The sequence below is a fragment of the Brassica napus genome, chromosome C2 (genome assembly GCF_020379485.1).
Source record: "Brassica napus cultivar Da-Ae chromosome C2, Da-Ae, whole genome shotgun sequence".
Lineage (NCBI taxonomy): Eukaryota > Viridiplantae > Streptophyta > Magnoliopsida > Brassicales > Brassicaceae > Brassica > Brassica napus.
This window is the reverse complement of record NC_063445.1, coordinates 15,280,331-15,298,442: the sequence shown is the minus strand read 5'-3', so window position 1 is coordinate 15,298,442 and position 18,112 is coordinate 15,280,331. Positions and strand designations below refer to the sequence as shown.

The 18,112-nt window shown below is 34.3% G+C and overlaps 2 protein-coding genes and 1 pseudogene across 3 annotated transcripts; all 3 read left to right on the top strand.

The window, feature by feature from the left end:
• The first annotated feature begins 6,334 nt into the window (after positions 1-6,334).
• On the top strand, positions 6,335-9,044 carry LOC106381344 (senescence-associated protein AAF, chlorolplastic). 2 transcript variants are annotated; one of them, XM_048748242.1, is made up of 13 exons: positions 6,335-6,502; positions 6,714-6,991; positions 7,073-7,216; positions 7,320-7,393; positions 7,480-7,556; positions 7,630-7,701; positions 7,776-7,844; positions 7,923-7,972; positions 8,053-8,161; positions 8,237-8,305; positions 8,392-8,495; positions 8,604-8,679; positions 8,756-9,044. In XM_048748242.1, the coding sequence occupies exons 2-13, from the start codon at positions 6,738-6,740 to the stop codon at positions 8,909-8,911; spliced, it is 1,254 nt and encodes a 417-aa protein (XP_048604199.1). In that variant the 5' UTR covers positions 6,335-6,502; positions 6,714-6,737; the 3' UTR covers positions 8,912-9,044. The 2 variants fall into 2 exon arrangements, with proteins under 2 accessions (XP_048604199.1, XP_048604200.1); XM_048748243.1 differs by lacking the exon at positions 6,335-6,502 and adding an exon at positions 6,518-6,633.
• A 141-nt stretch (positions 9,045-9,185) lies between these two features.
• On the top strand, positions 9,186-10,239 carry LOC106379456 (psbQ-like protein 3, chloroplastic). The gene is made up of 3 exons (XM_013819402.2): positions 9,186-9,657; positions 9,771-9,977; positions 10,059-10,239. The coding sequence occupies exons 1-3, from the start codon at positions 9,394-9,396 to the stop codon at positions 10,152-10,154; spliced, it is 567 nt and encodes a 188-aa protein (XP_013674856.2). The 5' UTR covers positions 9,186-9,393; the 3' UTR covers positions 10,155-10,239.
• Positions 10,240-10,988: 749 nt separating this feature from the next.
• On the top strand, positions 10,989-11,620 carry LOC125582207 (annotated as a pseudogene).
• The last annotated feature ends 6,492 nt before the right edge of the window (positions 11,621-18,112 follow it).

Below are 18,112 nucleotides of genomic sequence, written 5' to 3'. Positions count from 1 at the left end.
AACATTTAAGTCGTCCAGGATTTACGAGGTTTGACCAAAATCTCAGAATAAAATCCTAGACGACTTACATGTAAGTCGTCGGGCGGACGACTGAATTGTAAGTCGTCGGGCGGACGACTGAATTGTAAGTTGTCTGGGTATAATTAAATATTGAAGTTTTTTTTTTCAATGGCAAAACTAACCTACGAAGACTTACATGTAAGTCGTCGGGTTTTAATAAAATATTGATATTTCAATTTTCCACTAGACAACTACAAAATAAGTCGTCCAAGAAAGTCAAAATTCCGAAAAAATCCAATCAAATGCAAAACTAACCTATGACGACTTACATGTAAGTCGTCTAGGTTCTTTGGAGATTTTTTTTGTAACCAAACAAAAGCAGACGACTTATATTTCAGTCGTCTCAGAAAAAAAAATTCAAAGTTAATTGCAAAAATAACATCTGCATTGACCAGACGACTTCCAGGGAAGTCGTCTGGACGAACAGATATGAAAAAAAAAACTCGATTTCATACCTTAAATTGGTGAGATAACTTTCTTAGCACACATAAGGCTTCTCCAAGTACACAAAATCTCAAACGAAAGTGACCCACCCAGAATCGTTAGGTTCTATGACTCTATGAACCATAAAAAATGTAGAATCAAAATCTTGAGTTTTTTTAGCTGAATGTGGAGAGAAAGTGAGAGAGATGTTGTGTTTAGTTCATAAGAATGGAGAAAGAAGAAAGAAGAAAGAAGAAGGGTAAATCGATTTTGGGAGCATTAAGAGCTTCAAATTGGTTGTTCATGGTGGTTGGGGTATTGATGACAATGACAATCTTGTAATTACTTGAAGATGATGAAGGTGAGATAGTAAAAATGTCATTTTCGAAAAAAAAAAATTTGATGGCATTTTCGTGAATTATATGAACTTGTAGGGTGAATAGGGCAAAACTAATTTCCAAAAAAAGGAGGTTAGTTTTGTGTTTGACTTTGAGTTTTAGGTCAATTTTGCAAAAAACCCTTTTTAATAACATATTTTTAAATAGTATATGAACTAAAGATTATTATAAAGTATTATATTTTTATATATAAACATCTTAAACAATATATTGTTGAAAGTTTCAAAATAAATAAGAAGATAACGGGGGTGATTGAGCTTTATCTCCTTATTTTAGCTTTATTTACTTTTAAATCACTAAACTTTACCAATCATGTTGTAGCTTTATTTTAATAGTTAAAAATTTAATCAAGTTTCTATAAACTTTTACCAATCATGCTTTAGCTTTATTTTTAAAGCTATGGCAACCAAAGCAAAATTTTTTTAATGTATTTTAGGTAAATAATCTAAATCTTTCTTTTATAGGTTGTAGAATCTGTGAAATAAAAAAAAAATCTATAATATCAAATAAATTAGATAATCATAATTAAAAACATCTATAAATATTTAATTCAATTTTGGGTGTTGTAAAAATTATTGAAATATTTTAAATAAAATATATATTATTTACATATCACATTTTAAATAGCAATAAACTTTGAGAATTTATAAATAATATTAATATAAATTATTTAATTGATAAAAAATAATTATTTTATATATGCATCACAGATTTCACATATTTTATTTTAAAATATCTACAGCCTATAATTTACAGCTACAACAAATTTAACTACAACAAAAGTCTCTGGAAAAAAATCTACAATAACAACTTTAAAGCTACAACCAATTTACCTATAGCTAAACTTTTACACATAAATTTTTAGAGCCACGGTCCAACTAATCACCCGCAACATATAGTTGTAGATATAAAATTTTAACCTATCTGAATAAATTTATTTTTATATAAAAATATTATATAGTTTACGAATTTTAACTCATTTTAATTATGAGTTATAATTTATTTAAATGACACAATTTAAAAAATGAAAATTTTAATTTTCCTATTTAATATAATTTTTATATTTAATTTATATAGCACTTCTATTTTTATATAATACATAATATAATTATAGAATTTATAAAATTAGTATATAATTTTATTTCTTGTTTTATAATAAAATTTTAGTTAACATTGATTTATAACAATATTATATTACTAATTTTGAAATTAATTAATATGCTATTTTAAAAAAATATTTAAATTTTTAAGTAAGATTTTTTTATATTCTTTCTCAACAGATTTTGTTATAATTAAAAAAAAATCAAATTTATAGTTGGTTTATTATTTATGTAAATAACCAAATATGTCATATTAATAATTTTTTAAGTGGTACTACTATGACTTATTAATGGTAGATAAAAATAGGACCGTTAAATGTGTATTTAATTAAAAAACTTACAAAAGAAAGTTTCGGTCCAAAGGTAGAATTATGTTTTAATAAGACATATAGACTAAAATGATAAAATCTATACTATTATTTGCGAAGTAATTTTTTGCAACGGAGCTCTCACGTTGAAAGTTAGAGCGGTTAATATCCATACTACCCTTAAGAAATTTTATATATTATTAGTTATATATTGTGTTGTTATCTTAAAACATATTTTTCAATTATAAAATTTAAAAATAAAATATAAAACAATTATAATAAATTAAGTAGTTAACGTCAATGTTATTCTTAATAAATTTTAATTAAACATATATATTTAATTAGTTTTTTGTCATATATATATGTTAGATTTAATTTTTTGAAAACATGAATAATAAGTTATTATGCTGGTTTTTAAATTAATAAAAAATAAACTAATAAATATTTGTAAAACGATTAAGCCCGTATATGCGGGCAAAACACCTAGTTTGTAAATATAGCATATAATTTTTATTTTTCGTTTTATTATAAAATTTTAACTAAAATTAATTTATAATTAATAATATATTACCAATTATGAAATTAATTAATGCACTATTTTATAAAAAGTAATGGGTTTGATTTTTTATTTTTGTTTCTTTAGTTAGGATTCAGAAAGTTAGGATTCAGAAAGTTTGATTTCGTTTTTGTTTCTTATTCGATTTAGTATTTACTTTTTGGTTTTAGGATTTAGCAAGTTGTTCATTTGATATAGTTTAGTAGAGTAGATATTAGGGATGATGAAGATATTGTTTGATTTTGTTTTTATGATTAAATCTTCTGTGAAATATAACTAACCAACATTATCACGTGTAAAACTACCAAATGATATCATCTTCTTCATCTCCTGTGAATAATGAAGACCCTGATACAGGGAACAGTGAGAAATATTTAAGATAAACTATGAACAGGAGATAATTCAATGTGAGAGGAATAAGATGGTTGAGACGGGCTCACGTTCTGATCTAGGCAGAAACACCTAACATCACAAGACTGGGATGATTAAATGTGATAGGTTATTCATGAAAGGTAAACTATGAACTATGCTTATTCAATGGTCTGTTGATCCAAAGTGATAAGGTAAGCCGGATAGAAGTTAATAGCATGAGTAAGATGATTCTTCGTGTATGTGAAGGATGAACCACCATAGATGCTATACATGTTAGCTTATATGCAGGTTTTATTTGGTTGATAGAGAACGTAAATAATCGTTTTAGATGGTAGTCGTGATGGAATTGTTTTAGTACGATGTATAAACCGAGAAATATTAAGAAAAAATTACATTTATAGACACTTTTTGTCTTTCATGCTTGTCACACACTTTTTATATGTTGTTTGTCAAATATACCCTCTAACTACATCCTTCTCTCTTTTTATTCCATCGAACAAAATATTGTTTTGTTTTTATTTCTTTTTAACATTACTTTCCCAATTATTTTACTAACCTACATTCTCTCTCATTCTCAATCTCTGAAACACCATCATCTCTCTCTCTCAATCTCTAATGGCTTGATTGGTAGTGCATTAGCATAAGCATTATGCTCGTCATTATCCAATCAACATTTACCACAAAAGCATTTAAAAAAGCATTTATAAGATGCTAATGCTCTCCAAATGTTCTTTGCTCAATGCTCTCATTTAGAGCTTTTGGTAGAGCATTTGTATTTAGAATATATAAAAAAATTTAAAAATTATATATAATTAATTTATTTTTATTTAATATTATAAAAAAATTATGTTTATAGTAAAAAACAAAATTTGCTTTAAAAAAAATAAAATTTGCAATTAAATATTTTTAACTTTTTAAAAAGAACAATATTTTACACTTAAAATATAATATAATTTAAATAATTACACATATCATTCATTATTTTTAATAACATAACATAACATAGCATAATATATATTTATATATTACATATTATAAATTAAAAATATCTATATTATTTTGAAATAAGTAAATTATATATTATATATTAATTTTTATGATAATATTATATATGAATCATTTACTGCTCTACTAATAAATAAATAATGATAATTTATATATAAATTATATATAATTTGTTTTTTTGAATAAATTTTATATTTTTAAATAAATTTCACATTTTTAAGATAATAATAATTACCATTTAAAATTTAATTTATATAATTAAATAAGATTTATTAGTTTTAATAACAAATATATTATTAATATATATTATTTCAAAATAAATATATTATATATTTACTTTTGTGGTAATTTTAAAATTGTATACTGCTTCTGTTCTACCAATCAGTTTATTAAAAACTTTAATGAAAGCATACAGCTTCTACTGCCTACTGCTTATACAGCATACTGCTACTGCTTTATCATCAGCTGTACCAATCGAGGCCTAAAGCACCAATTGAGCTGAGAACTCCCACAACGGAACTCAATTCATTTCGCTCTAATAGGTGATATATGTTTTGCGGTCGTTACGGATTGTGGAAGACGTGAAAGTGAAAACCACAGTGGAGGTGGTTGCGGTGAAGGTGGAGGTGGTTGCGGAGAGGTGGTGGTTATGGAGAAGACGGTGGTGGAAAACGTGAAGGTGTATACCGTGGAGGTGATGGTGGAGGAGGAGGAGGAGGAGGTGGCGGTTGCGGTGATGGTGGTTGCGTTGGAGGAGGTGGCAGTTGCGGTGAGGTTGTGGTTGTGGAGAAGGTTGCGGTTATGGGGAAGGCGGTGGTGGAAGACGTGAAGTTGGATACCGAGGAGGTGGTTGTGGTGGTAGTAGAGGTGGTGGTGGACACTGCAGTGGAGGAGGTGGTGGTTGTGGAGAAGGTGGTGGTGGAAGACGTAAGCATGGATACAAGAGGTAAATACAGAGTGACGGTGGAGGTACTTACTCGAGAGGAGGAGGTGGTGGTGTATCCGGTGAAAATGGAAGGCGTGAAGGTAGAGATATATAGGTTTGGTGGAGAAGAAAAGAAAGTAGAAACTAATAAAATATAAAAAAGTAAAAACAATAAAAGTTAATAAAATTTTATGAGCAATCAAACTATATTAATTATAATAATTGTACGACTTTGTTCTCATTTAGTCACATGAACCAGAGATCTCATTCCTTCCCTAACTAGCTTCTTTTATCATTGAGACAATTGTAAGGGTATATTAGTACAAAACACACTTTGGTAAGAGAGATTGTATCCACCAAGCAACAAGTGTCTCTTAGTGTAACAAAAGACATAAATGTGTCTCTTAAACTAAATCACTCATGATATTAATGAAATTATAAAAATTAAGCATGTATATATATTTAGTCACAACATTGTTTAATAGATACAAAAAAAATTATGCCAAGGTAATTTTCAAATATGATTTTAAATTAATAGATTAGATTAGAACCAAGAGACCAGTTTCATCTCATTTTTAGTTTTCTTTTAACTTGTGTCTCCTGGACTAACTCAATTGTTGTTTCATTTATTTGTTACAATGGCCATGTTCGTTTACATGTCGCGCGACCTGCGACCTGCGACTTGCGACTATAGATTACGTTCGTTTACGTGTCGCGCGACTTGCGACTTGCGACCTGCGACTAAACCTGCGACCTGCGACTAAAACTATGTTCGTTTACGTGTCGCGCGACCTGCGATCTGCGACCTGCGACCAGTCGCGCGATCAAAATTTTCTTAATTTTTAGTCGATGTTTTTTCGGGCGACTTAAATGGGAACCCGCGACTGGTCGCGCGATCAGTCGCGCGACATCAAAACGAACAACAACCTGCGACTTGCGACTTACGACCAATCGCAGGTCGCATGTTACGCGACAGTAAAACGAACAACAACCTGCGACCTGCGATCAGTCGCAGGTCGCATGTCGCAGGTCGTAGGTCGCACGACATGTAAACGAACACGGCCAATATTAGCTTAATTTTTATCAAAAAACTATCCCGCCTAACCGGGTAATTCGGTGTACCGACCGGTCAGAGGATGTCCCACAGACGAGTTCATGCTGTATAGAAAAACAAAACTAAAGAGTGGGTCCCATACTAACAAAGACGAGATATGGTTGGCTCACACTGGGCCACAAGGTAACCCTTGTGGTTACAATTTTCACTCTCATCCATAATCCTCCTCCTGCTTCTCTGTTTCTCCTATCGCTCTTTGGATTTTCTCTTTTCCACTTCTCTCCTTCGTCTATTTCACAAGGTTAGTCTTCCTCTCTCTCTGTTTCGATCCCTCTGCATCAAAATTCAGTCTTTACGATCCTGTATTAATGTTGGAGTCTTCAGATTGCCTTTACAATCAAAGAACCTTCCTAGAATTTAAACGATTTAAAAGTTGTCTCGCTAAAGTTAACACTTAAAATTTTTTGTTGAAATTCCTAGCTAACAAGGCTTTGTATTTTCGATATCTACAGAGACGTGTTAGGTTTATAATCTCAATGGCTCTTAACGTGAGCAAAGTGGTCCCTAGGAGTCCCATTTTAGCGAAGAGGGCTAGTGTCTCAAGATCTCAAAGCGTTCTGTTAACGTTTCCCTCCATAAAGGGTTCGTCTAAAGAAGAATTACAAGGCCTCTGTTGTACAAAGCCTCTCACTTTTGTTACTTCTCGTAGATCTTCATCTACTGTGTGTTTTCTTGGCAAGTCTCAAGACACGGAAACTAAACCTCATCAGGATTGTCTTGATTTACCCAAGTAAGTTTGGCCCATTTGCTCTTACCTTCAATAGTTCTGGTTTTTGTTTAGCTGATAAGTTTCATGGTGATGTTTCTTCAGCTCCAAAACTGTTCAAAAAGAAGGTGAGAAGGAAGTGATGCCAAGGAGTAAAAGCAACTCAAGCCAGGTTCTGGTGGAGTATGTGTCTAATGATGCCAAGTTTGTTAATGAAAGAGCTCGTAGTGACTTTGTTCTTCTTTCTCGGTATTTTTTTTTTTAGTATACAAAAGGAGCTAAATAATTTATTTATTACATGACATCTTAAAGGATTCTTATGTGTTGAGATCCATGTTCCTGTTCTTTTCAGTGGCATTTTGAGACTTGATGCTCGTGCACGTCAGGGCGTTGCAATTCTTGGGTCGGGGTTCCTTAAACTGGATGGTAAACTGAAAGGGACCATTCTTAGACAAAGTTATCTATATAGGATGTGTCTATTTGTAATCCTGCCTTGTGCGTTTATTATGTAGCTCGGGCAAGAGAAGATACAGAGAAAATTGATCGGGATGTCAAGAGAAAGGCCGAGCGCCTTCATCATATTGCTACTGTATGCCTCATTTAAATATATGCACATTTATCGACCATTCTTGGGGCTTTTCTTATTTGGTTTACGTGCATAGATATTAAAAAACATAGCCCAGTCTAAGTTGAAAAATGCTGCTGATAAGCATTGGAGTGACGGCGCCTTAGAGGTTTGCGTTTCATCTTCTGTATGCTTATGGTAAGTTATATGCAAAGTGGTTGAGAGATTTACCTTTGTTTCCAGGCTGATCTAAGGCGAGCGGACTTCCGCGCTAAACAACGGGCAATGGAAGATGCTTTAATGGCTTTAGAGGTAATATCAAAGTCTTATCTGTTACAGTATTGATGTTTTTTCCATGCTTACACTTCCTGTGTCCTGTTTTGGTTGCAGTTTATCAAGAACATTCATGATATGATGGTGCAAAAAATGGTTGATAGCTTGTAAGAAAGAAGCATACATCCTTGACACCTTTTTTTTTGTTTTATTTTATGATCTAAAGTAAAAGTTGTCATTTTAATAGGGTAACATCCGAAACTGGTACCACGGACCGCATATCGCTTGAGAAGAATGGAAAAGCTCTAGAGTTTTTCCTAGGGGAAGTTTCATCTGATAGCATATCTGCTATTGAGGTCCTGACTTACTAGAAAACACATTGTCTTGTTCTAAAAATATTATTCTCTCTGATGATTCTTCCTTTGAAACAGGAAGCTTACAAGAGTATGGCATCAGCTCTCTCAGAAGCCGATGGAATTGACTACACTGATCCTGAAGAGGTCGGTCCATAGATCTATGATACCTTTCTGTTACAATTTATCTAACCTTTTTATAAATTGTTGTTTTTCTTTTGGGTTTTTGACAGCTTGAACTGTTAGTAACTACTCTGATCGACCTCGATGCAATGGATGGTAAAAGTAGTGCATCACTATTGGCTGAATGCTCTAGCTCTCCAGACGTCAATACAAGGTAAACAAGTTAAATAAATACACAACATTCAAGTAGGAAAACATGGATAGTGTTTAGGTTGCATCAATTTTTTTGATTCAAAGAACATTGACATGCTCTCTGGTGTAGGAAAGCGTTGGCTAATGCCTTAGCAGCTGCGCCATCGATGTGGACGTTGGGAAATGCAGGCATGGGAGCGTTACAGGTAATAAGATAAATGATATTGATTATGATCATTCGTGCAACATTTTTTATGGGACTTTTAAATAATATAAAAACAGAGACTAGCGGAAGACAGTAACCCGGCGATTGCAGCAGCTGCTTCCAGAGCGATCAGTGCGCTGAAGAAGCAATGGGAAGTCGAAGAAGGTGACGCACTTAGCTTTACGAACCCAAATGATGATGAAGATGGAGACAGTGACCATGACGAAATCTGAAAATAGTTTTTTTTTGTTTCATGTAAAAGAATAGATAATTTAAGAGTTAATGATAATTTAGTTCGCCAAGAATATATATATTATTTGAAATTTTAAAAAGTATTTAGAATAAATAATAAGTTTTCAAACTTTACTTTTGGTGTATCTTGAGTTCTTACGTATATTTTATGTTTTTTAAATTATTTTTACATATTACCACCCACATGAATTCTAGTTTTTTTTTCTTTAACAGATTTTTATGGCTAAAGATTCATATAGTTGAATATCATCATTACATCAACAAGTAAATATGTAGAAAAATTCATACTTTCTATAAGTTGAAAAAAACATTCGAGGCATTTTCCTTTTATTATTCAATTTGCTAAAATACCATCTTGCATAAAACCTACAAAATGACATTCCATTTTTTTTTACAATTTTAGCCTCAACACTATCTTCTTCTCCTCTACAATCCTGATTTGTGCTCACTCAAACAGAAAGACATGGCACTCTCAAAGCCACCACCACAACATTTTAGTCCCTTTAACAATCCAAATCCTCATCTAGAAACTGCGGCTTCTACCTTGACATTCTCTACTGATTCATCAAGAAGAATACGAAGAGACGTTCTTCTCTCAGTCTCAGGAACAATAATCCCTCAACTGTTTCTCCTTGACCTCAAACGCTCTTCCTCCGCAAGTGCTGCTGACCTTTTCAGCTTCCTGGCACCACAACCCGAGCCTGTACGCACTGTCGAGATGGCTAAGGTCCAGTGACTTATAACATACTAACATAATATTTATACTTGTGGGTTTTATTAGTTTAATTTCTTAGCATTTGGGATGTGAAGTTTTCATAAATTTTGAATTATCTTTGATAGGAAGGATTAAGAAAAAATGGGGAAAATATAAAAAAGATAAAAGAGATAATGATAGAAAATAAGAGGTGGAAAGAAGGAGGGACAGAGTTAAGAAGAACTGCATCAAACATGAAACAAGATTTGTATTTAATCATCCAAGCAAAGCCTCCCAAGGATAGACCTCTCCTTAGGTCGTTCTATTCATCTCTGTTCAGTACTATCACCAAGGTAGATTTCTTCATTTCGCTCTAACTAATAAATACATACTCCTTTTTTTGAAAGAAAAACTTTTCAATTGTAAATTTGTAGCTGGATTATGCAGCAAGAGATGGGGATGCAACTAAAGTAATGGAGTACTACAAGAGTATTGCTGCAATAATCGATAATATTTTTACTCGAATTTAAAATGTCACTGTGAAATCAGTACCCTACGGAAAAAAAGTTTGTAAAAATAATCTCATTATTTTGAAATACCAGCATTATTCTTTAAGTATTGGCAAACAAAGAGAAAAGTGGTAAGCTAATGGAAGTGGTACGGAATGACAGGTTAACGACACGACTTTAAGTGGCAAAACTAACGGTAATAATATGAAACGGCAATTTAATGGCAAGGCTTTAAGAAAATATATCTTCAATTTGGAATTTGTTTAGATGTCTTAAAGACAAAGTTTCGCAACTTAATCACTCTTTGTTCACAAAACACTTTGTTCTCTTTGTTCATCAGATTAATCAACTTTGCTAGCAATACACTTTCTTCTCAGGTCATGCAAACTGAAAGATAGGTTTCTATATTCAAAAGAGAAGACTGCATTAGTTGTGATAAAACCTCAAAATTATTCTAGGTGTTTGAATAATGCCAAAGAGGCATTACCAACTAAACATGGTGAAGGGTTTGTAGTTAAAAAGTTTATTTAATTAATAAGTTTTCATTGGTTTATGAAAAAATAATAATAAGAAAAAAATTATGAAAAACTAAAATTGAAAATCTATAGTCTCAGGTCATGCAAACTGTTTTCGACTCAGGAGGTCAAAGATAAGTTTATATATTCAAAAAAATACCACTTATAGAAGTTTTGTTCTGGAGACACCTCTCAGATCATGACTAGATTCTCAGAACCCTATCATGCAACCTATCAAGAGTGTATATATAAGCACTCTCTGTAGCGTCTAACATATCAGATACAAATCCGCAAACACCTCTTTTCTTTCAAAATTCTCCACTTTCTCTTGATTATCACAATGGATACGAGTGATCAAGCAGACAGAATATCAAATCTACCGGATGTTCTTTTGGTCCTCATCATTTCATGCTTGTCTTTCAAGGAATGTGTTCAAACCTGTGCCCTCCAAGCGGTGGAGATCTGTCTACCTTGAGACGAGGAATGTTTCTTTCAAGGAAACCGACTTCTTGAGCCCTTCTGTCAACGCAAATCTCATAAAAAATGCTTTGGGTAGGATTGTGTTCATTGATTATGTGCGTCGTTGGGTCGCTAGAATTCATGACCAACCCATCGATACGTTCAGGGTCTCTATCTCGTATCCGAAGACTTACTTGGCTGTGATCAAGTCCCTGATAGCGTTCGCGGTTCGAAAAAGAGGTCAAGAACTTGGTTCTTGATTTCTCAAACCCGGCGTGGAGAACCTTTCAAGATGTAAACCTTGATGAGTTGGTTGTTGAAATCCCACAAAGCGTCTATGATCTAGCGACTCTTGATTCGTTGAAAGTTGGCGCGTGCAAGAAGTTTGACTCCGAAAAACTATCAAACCTAGGGAAGCTAAAAACCGTTTCTTTCAGATAGATGGTACTGACGAATCCTGAACCTTTGCTAAAGACTTCAATGTTGATCCTATTTAATATGTGTTTTAGATAAACTTGAAGTTAACTTGAAGTTAACTTAGAAGCCAAGTTATGTTAATCCTATTTAATATGTGTTTTAGATAAGTGTGAATCCTAATGAGTTTAAGATATAATATCTCTATATAAGAAGATGGTGAGGTGTGCCATGAACTTGTGAGTTTAGAGAATATTGTGTGAGAGCTTGAGTTATTTTCTTAAGATAATAAGAAAGAGTGTTTCTTACATTCTCTTGAGTTCATCGTCTTGAGTTTAATCAATATTTGGTATCAGAGCCAAACATGGGTGATATCACGACAAATGGTGCGGTGCGATTACACAAGGTAAAGAAGGAGGACCCTCCTCCATACGCTGTCCGATGCTAACAACATCAAATTACACTGTGTGGGCCATTCGGATGAAGATATTGCTTAAGGTACATGAGGCGTGGGATGTGATTGAGCACGAGACTACGGAGATTAAGAAAAACGACAGCTTTGATATTTCAATCAATCCCTGAAGCTCTTATCTTGCAAGTAGGAGACTTGGATAATGCAAATAAGGTTTGGGAAGCAATTAAAGCAAGGCATATGGGAGCAGATCGAGTAAAGGAGGCTAGACTCCAAACCCTAATGTCTGATTTCGAGCGGTTAAAGATGAAGGATACTGATACTATTGATGATTTCGTTGGAAAAATATCGGAGATTGCATCAAAATCATCATCTTTGGGAGAAAACATAGAAGAGTCGAAGTTGGTGAGGAAGTTTCCTTCGTCTCTTCCACGCAAAAAGTATATACATATAGTTGCCTCGCTCGAGAAAGTCTTAGATCTTAAAACTACTAGCTTCGAAGACAACATAGGGTGTCTTAAGGCATATGAAGAAAGAGTAGGAGAAGATGAAGAAGACAAACAGGAAACTCAAAGCAAACTACTCTACTCGAACATGGAAGGGCAACAAACACAGCGAAGCTATAATGGAGACTTTAGAAACAAGAGAAGAGGTGGACGTTTCTACAACAGAGGACGCGGGCGTGGAAGGACATACAGAGAACTTGATCTTTCTTGAATCACCTGTTTCAGATGTGATAAGAATGGACACTTCGCTCAGGATTGTCCAGACAGACTTCTTAAGCTGCAAGAAACTTACGAGACCAAAGGTGATGATACACATGAAGCAGATGGATTACTAATGCATGAGGTCGTGTACCTTAACGAGAAAAACGTCAAGCCACAAGAGTTTGAGTCTGGTACAGACAGCGAGAGAGTTTGGTACTTGGATAATGGCGCTAGTAATCACATGACAGGGAACCAGAACTATTTCAAGAACATTGATGAAACTATCTCGGGTAAGGTTCGTTTTGGCGATGATTCTCGGATTGATATTAAAGGAAAAGGGTCCATATTGTTCATCATTGAGAGTGGAAGCAAGAAGATACTAGCCGATGTATACTTCATACCGGAACTTAGAAGTAATATCATCAGTTTAGGCCAAGCTATAGAATCTGGATGTGAAGTAAGGATGAAAGAAGACTATCTCATGCTCCACGACAAGGATGTCAAGTTAATCACCAAAGCGAAACGATCAAGGAACCGACTCTACAAGGTGCTTATGGATATAACTGAGACAAGATGCCTAAACGTGACCGTAGAAAGTGAATCAGCAAGGTGGCATGCGAGGCTTGGTCATATTGGAACAGATACAATGAAAACAATGATAAGAAGAGAGCTCGTCATAGGAATTCCTCACATCAACATTGAAAAAGAAACGTGTGGATCCTGCTTACTTGGTAAACAAGCGAGACATGTGTTTCGAAAGGCGACACAATATCGTGCCCAAGGAGTTCTTGAGCTCATCCATGGAGTTCTTTGCGGACCTATTACACTACCTACAGCAGCAAACAATCGATATATCTTTGTGCTTATAGATGACCACTCCTTATACATGTGGACGATCCTTCTAAAGGAGAAAGGAGAAGCCTTCACAAAGTTCAAAAGCTTTAGAGCACAGGTAGAAAGCGAGACATGATCAAGGGGAGGTGAATTCACTTCCACCGAGTTCAATAGTTTCTGTGATCAAGCTGGAATTCAGAGGCACTTGACTGCCCCATACACACCACAACAGAATGGTGTGGTAGAAAGGAGGAACATAACTTTGATGGAGATGACGCGAAGCATTCTAAAGCACATGACGATACCAAATTATCTATGGGGAGAAGCTGTGAGGCACGTCACTTATATTATTAACCGAGCAGCAACAAAAGCATTGAACTTTGCCACTCCGTATGAGGTTTACAAGGGGAGGAAACCTAATGTCGCACACATTCGATTTTTTGGATGCATTGAGTATGCTAAGTCTACTAAGCCAAACGTAAAGAAGCTTGATGATAGGATCAAAGTCCTGGTTCACTTAGGAACCGAACCGGGGTCTAAAGCCTACAGAATGTTTGACCCAACCACTCAAAGAATAATAGTGAGCAGAGACGTAGTGTTTGACGAGACTAAGAGTTGGAAGTGGAGCAACTTTGACAATGAAGAGATAGAGAAATCAGGAATGTTTACTTTCGCCTTTGGGGACTATGGAAATCAGGGCATAAGAGAAGATGAGGCTGATGGTGTCCTTGAGAATGTAGCTAATGAGGTAAAGCTTGAGGAGAACAGAGAAGATAGTGAAGACACAGAGCAGGACGACTCAGAGGATATAACTTTGAGAAGATCAACACGAGTTACTAAAGCACCAAGTTATCTAGATGACTATGTGTATCTATCAGAGATATAAGGAGAAAAGCTCTTGCTTCTCCTTAACGAAGAACCTTGGAGCTTTGAGGAGGCGATGGAAGAAAAATTATGGCGTGATGCATGTGGGAGTGAGATAAACTCCATCAATGAAACAAGACATGGAGCTTAGTAAAGTTTCCTGAAGGAGCTAAACCAATTGGTCTCAAGTGGATATTTAAAATTAAGCGAAACTCGGATGGAAGCATAAACAAGTACAAGTCACAACTGGTTGCAAAAGGTTACATTCAAAGGCACAGTGTTGATTTTGAAGAAGTCTTCGCGCCAGTCGCAAGGATCGAGACTGTGAGGTTTATCATCGCATTAGCAGTGTCGAGTGGATGGGAAATTCACCATCTAGACGTCAAAACGGCATTTCTACACGGGGATTTAAAGGAAGTTGTCTATGTGACTCAACCCAAAGGGTTCGAGATCAAGGGGAGCGAACATATGGTATACAGACTACACAAAGCATTGTATGGATTAAAACAAGCTCCGAGAGCGTGGAATGAGAAGCTAAATAGGGTTCTCGAGGAACTCGGGTTCAGAAAGTGTTCAAAGGAAGCAAGCTTGTATCGCAAGCAAGTGAGAGAAAATCTGTTGTTAGTGGCTATTTACGTGGACGATCTACTCGTTACAGGGTCAAAAGCGAGCATGATATATGAGTTTAAGAAAGAGATGTCGGAGATCTTTGAGATGAGTGATCTAGGTCGTCTGAGATACTATCTGGGAATCGAAGTTGTTCAATGTGAAGAAGGAATACTTTTGAGTAAAGAGAGATATGCGAAGAAGATCTTGAGTGAAGCGGGGATGGACGACTGTAACTCGGTGCAAGCTCCAATGGAGTTTGGATTAAAGCTAACCAAAGCAACAGAAGAGCAATGCATCGATGCTAAAGAGTATCGTCGCTTGATTGGATGTCTTAGGTATCTCATCCATACACGCCCGAATCTTGCATTCTCTGTGGGACTTTTGAGTCGTTACATGCATGAGCCAAAGACAAGCCACGATGCAGCTTTAAAACAGGTTCTCCGATATCTAAAGGGTACATTGCCGCAGGGGCTTGTCTACAAGAGATCAGATCAAAGCCGGCTTGTAGGGTATAGTGACAGCGGACACTGCATAGACGAAGATGATGGTAGGAGTACCACATGACATATTTTCTATCTGAACGAGTGTCCAATCTCGTGGTGCTCTCAGAAACAAGAAACCGTGGCACTTTCTTCTTGTGAGGCAGAGTTTATGGCCACCACGTAAGCTGCAAAACAGGGGATATGGCTGCAGGAGTTACTAGAAGAGGTTACTGAGAAGAAGATCACGAAGACAACCATCTATGTCGACAACAAATCTGCAATATCACTGACCAAAAACCCGGTGTTCCATGGACGAAGCAAACACATACATAAACGCTATCTTTTCATCCGAGAATGCGTTGAGAATGAGAAAATTGAAGTTCTTCACGTTCCCGGCACTGAACAGAAAGCTGATATACTCACCAAAGCGCTTGGAAGAATAAAGCTAAAAGAAATGAGAGATCTCATTGGAGTTCAAGAAGTAGATAAAGTTAACTTCAAGTTTAAAGGGGAGAATGTTGGAGATAAACTTGAAGTTAACTTAGAAGCCAAGTTATGTTAATCCTATTTAATATGTGTTTTAGATAAGTGTGAATCCTAATGAGTTTAGGATATAATATCTCTATATAAGAAGATGGTGAGTTGTGCCATGAACTTGTGAGTTTAGAGATTATTGTGTGAGAGCTTAAGTTTTGAGTTATTTTCTTAAGCTAATAAGAAAGAGTGTTTCTTATATTCTCTTGAGTTCATCGTCTTGAGTTTAATCAATACTCAAGGTATGTCTTTAGATTTACATTACATTTTCACACATTAGGTCATTCAGTGTAGGTTCATTTTAATTCATGCTTCTTTGAATTTTTTGAATACTTTTCCATGTGGTAGTAATTGTACCTAGTGAAAAGAAATTATGTTGAATATTTAGATGTTGTATAAGCAGATTAGATATTAGTAGTTTTTGAAATTTATTAGGTTAAGTGTGTGTGTGGCACACAGTGTTTGCGAAATATAGTATTGAGAGTTTTGTAGAAATGATATTTTGAGCAAAAAAAAACAATGAATTTTTTTTCTGTTAAATAGAAAATATATATTTTTTTTGATATTTTCTATACTTTTGTATATATTTTAAATATTATATTTTAAAAAATAACAATTCCTATAAAACAAACAAAATTCTTTTTTAATTAAAATCTCACATAAGTTGATTTTTGGTTTTTGTTCATAAATGATCAAACAAAATTGGAACTACTTTTCCTAAATTTTAGGAAATCTATTTATTAAAAATTTGGTTGGCTAATAAAGTGTTTTAGAAAAAAGTAAAACCAAAATCTGAATTTTGAATAGTTTTGAAAAGTGTTTTTGAAAACCTAAAACCCAAATATGTTTTAGAATCTATAAAACAAGCAATGCCTATATTTTGCATTACATAGGAGCCAATATTTTTTTCCATAGTTTAAATTAAAGTAATTTCTTAGTGAACAAAGAGCTATACCCTATAAGTTTAGCCTTAAATTATTGTATATATTGACTGTTTAGAATAAAATAGTGACATAGTGAAATAGTTTTTCTTATGTAAGATGATTCCAAGATCTGAGCATCCACATTTTCTTCGCCCGATGGAAATAAAACCTATAGTGCTGAAGACGGAATTGCATCCGCGAGAGTTCAATGGAATTAGGCTTCTTCTCATTAATTTCCCAAACTTGGAAACAGTCACTATAGATTTGCTTCCTCCAAGCCCTATTGCGGTAAGTTTTCTTAATGTAAATTATATATACCCTCAAAATGAATTATATGTTACAATATATATATATATATATATATATATATATATGTGGATCTCTTCATATTATTAAACCATGCGACAATAATTTCATATTTCTTAGACGGCTTCATCATATGCTGGAATCGATCCACAGACATACTGGATGCAAAACATATCATATGAGTGCCAGAGAGATATTCTAAAAGCAGTTATAGTGAAGAACTTCATTGGTGGCGCAAAGGAGCTGCACATAGTGAAGTTTTTTATTCGATCTGGATGTGAGCATCTGGAAAGAGCTGAGATATACATGCCATTTGATTTGGACAACGGTCGAAAGGTGTTTGCGCATGCCAAATCTGAAATGTTGCAGCGAAGTTCAAACCATCTTCAAGTTGTTGTGCACAATTCTTGAAAAGGTGATCTATTCAAAACTTCACTACTGGGTTTACTTTACCATTTATTTATGTTTTCGAGTCTGATTTAATAACTTCAAGAATGGATGTTCTTGTTTGAATCCGTTAAGTCAACGAGGACTTGGTCATCTCTATGAACCAAAGAAAAACTTTGATCTCTTTTACAGATTTGGTTATTTTTTCCTGCTTAATTTCATTTTAGTTCATATTTCGTTATTGTTGTTCCTGCTTAATTTCATCTTTAGTTCGTATTCGATTTTGGTTTTGTTTAATTCAAGGAATGTGTACTATGAAGATGTATTTGCAAAAACTCACTTACAATTTCTCGTTAAAACCTGTGGTTTTGCTTCTTTCTTTTTTTTCTTTTTTGCTTTTGGTGCATCTTTGGCCGAGTTAAATTGATAGTACATGTGCTCTTGTTATGAAAAATGTTTATATAGTATATATGATTAATTTACATCCTGTCTCGTTCATATAACTTGAACTTTCTCCAAAAAAAAAAATTTAT

Excerpts from the sequence above, each read along its gene's own strand:
- LOC106381344 (XM_048748242.1), top strand. The coding sequence starts at position 6,738 with ATGGCTCTTAACGTGAGCAAAGTGGTCCCTAGGAGTCCCATTTTAGCG. Across the intron at positions 7,394-7,479 it reads GGGGTTCCTTAAACTGGATG|CTCGGGCAAGAGAAGATACA; the intron begins GTAAACTGAAAG and ends TTTATTATGTAG. Across the intron at positions 8,680-8,755 it reads CAGGCATGGGAGCGTTACAG|AGACTAGCGGAAGACAGTAA; the intron begins GTAATAAGATAA and ends ATATAAAAACAG.
- LOC106379456 (XM_013819402.2), top strand. The coding sequence starts at position 9,394 with ATGGCACTCTCAAAGCCACCACCACAACATTTTAGTCCCTTTAACAAT. Across the intron at positions 9,658-9,770 it reads GCACTGTCGAGATGGCTAAG|GAAGGATTAAGAAAAAATGG; the intron begins GTCCAGTGACTT and ends TATCTTTGATAG. Across the intron at positions 9,978-10,058 it reads TGTTCAGTACTATCACCAAG|CTGGATTATGCAGCAAGAGA; the intron begins GTAGATTTCTTC and ends GTAAATTTGTAG.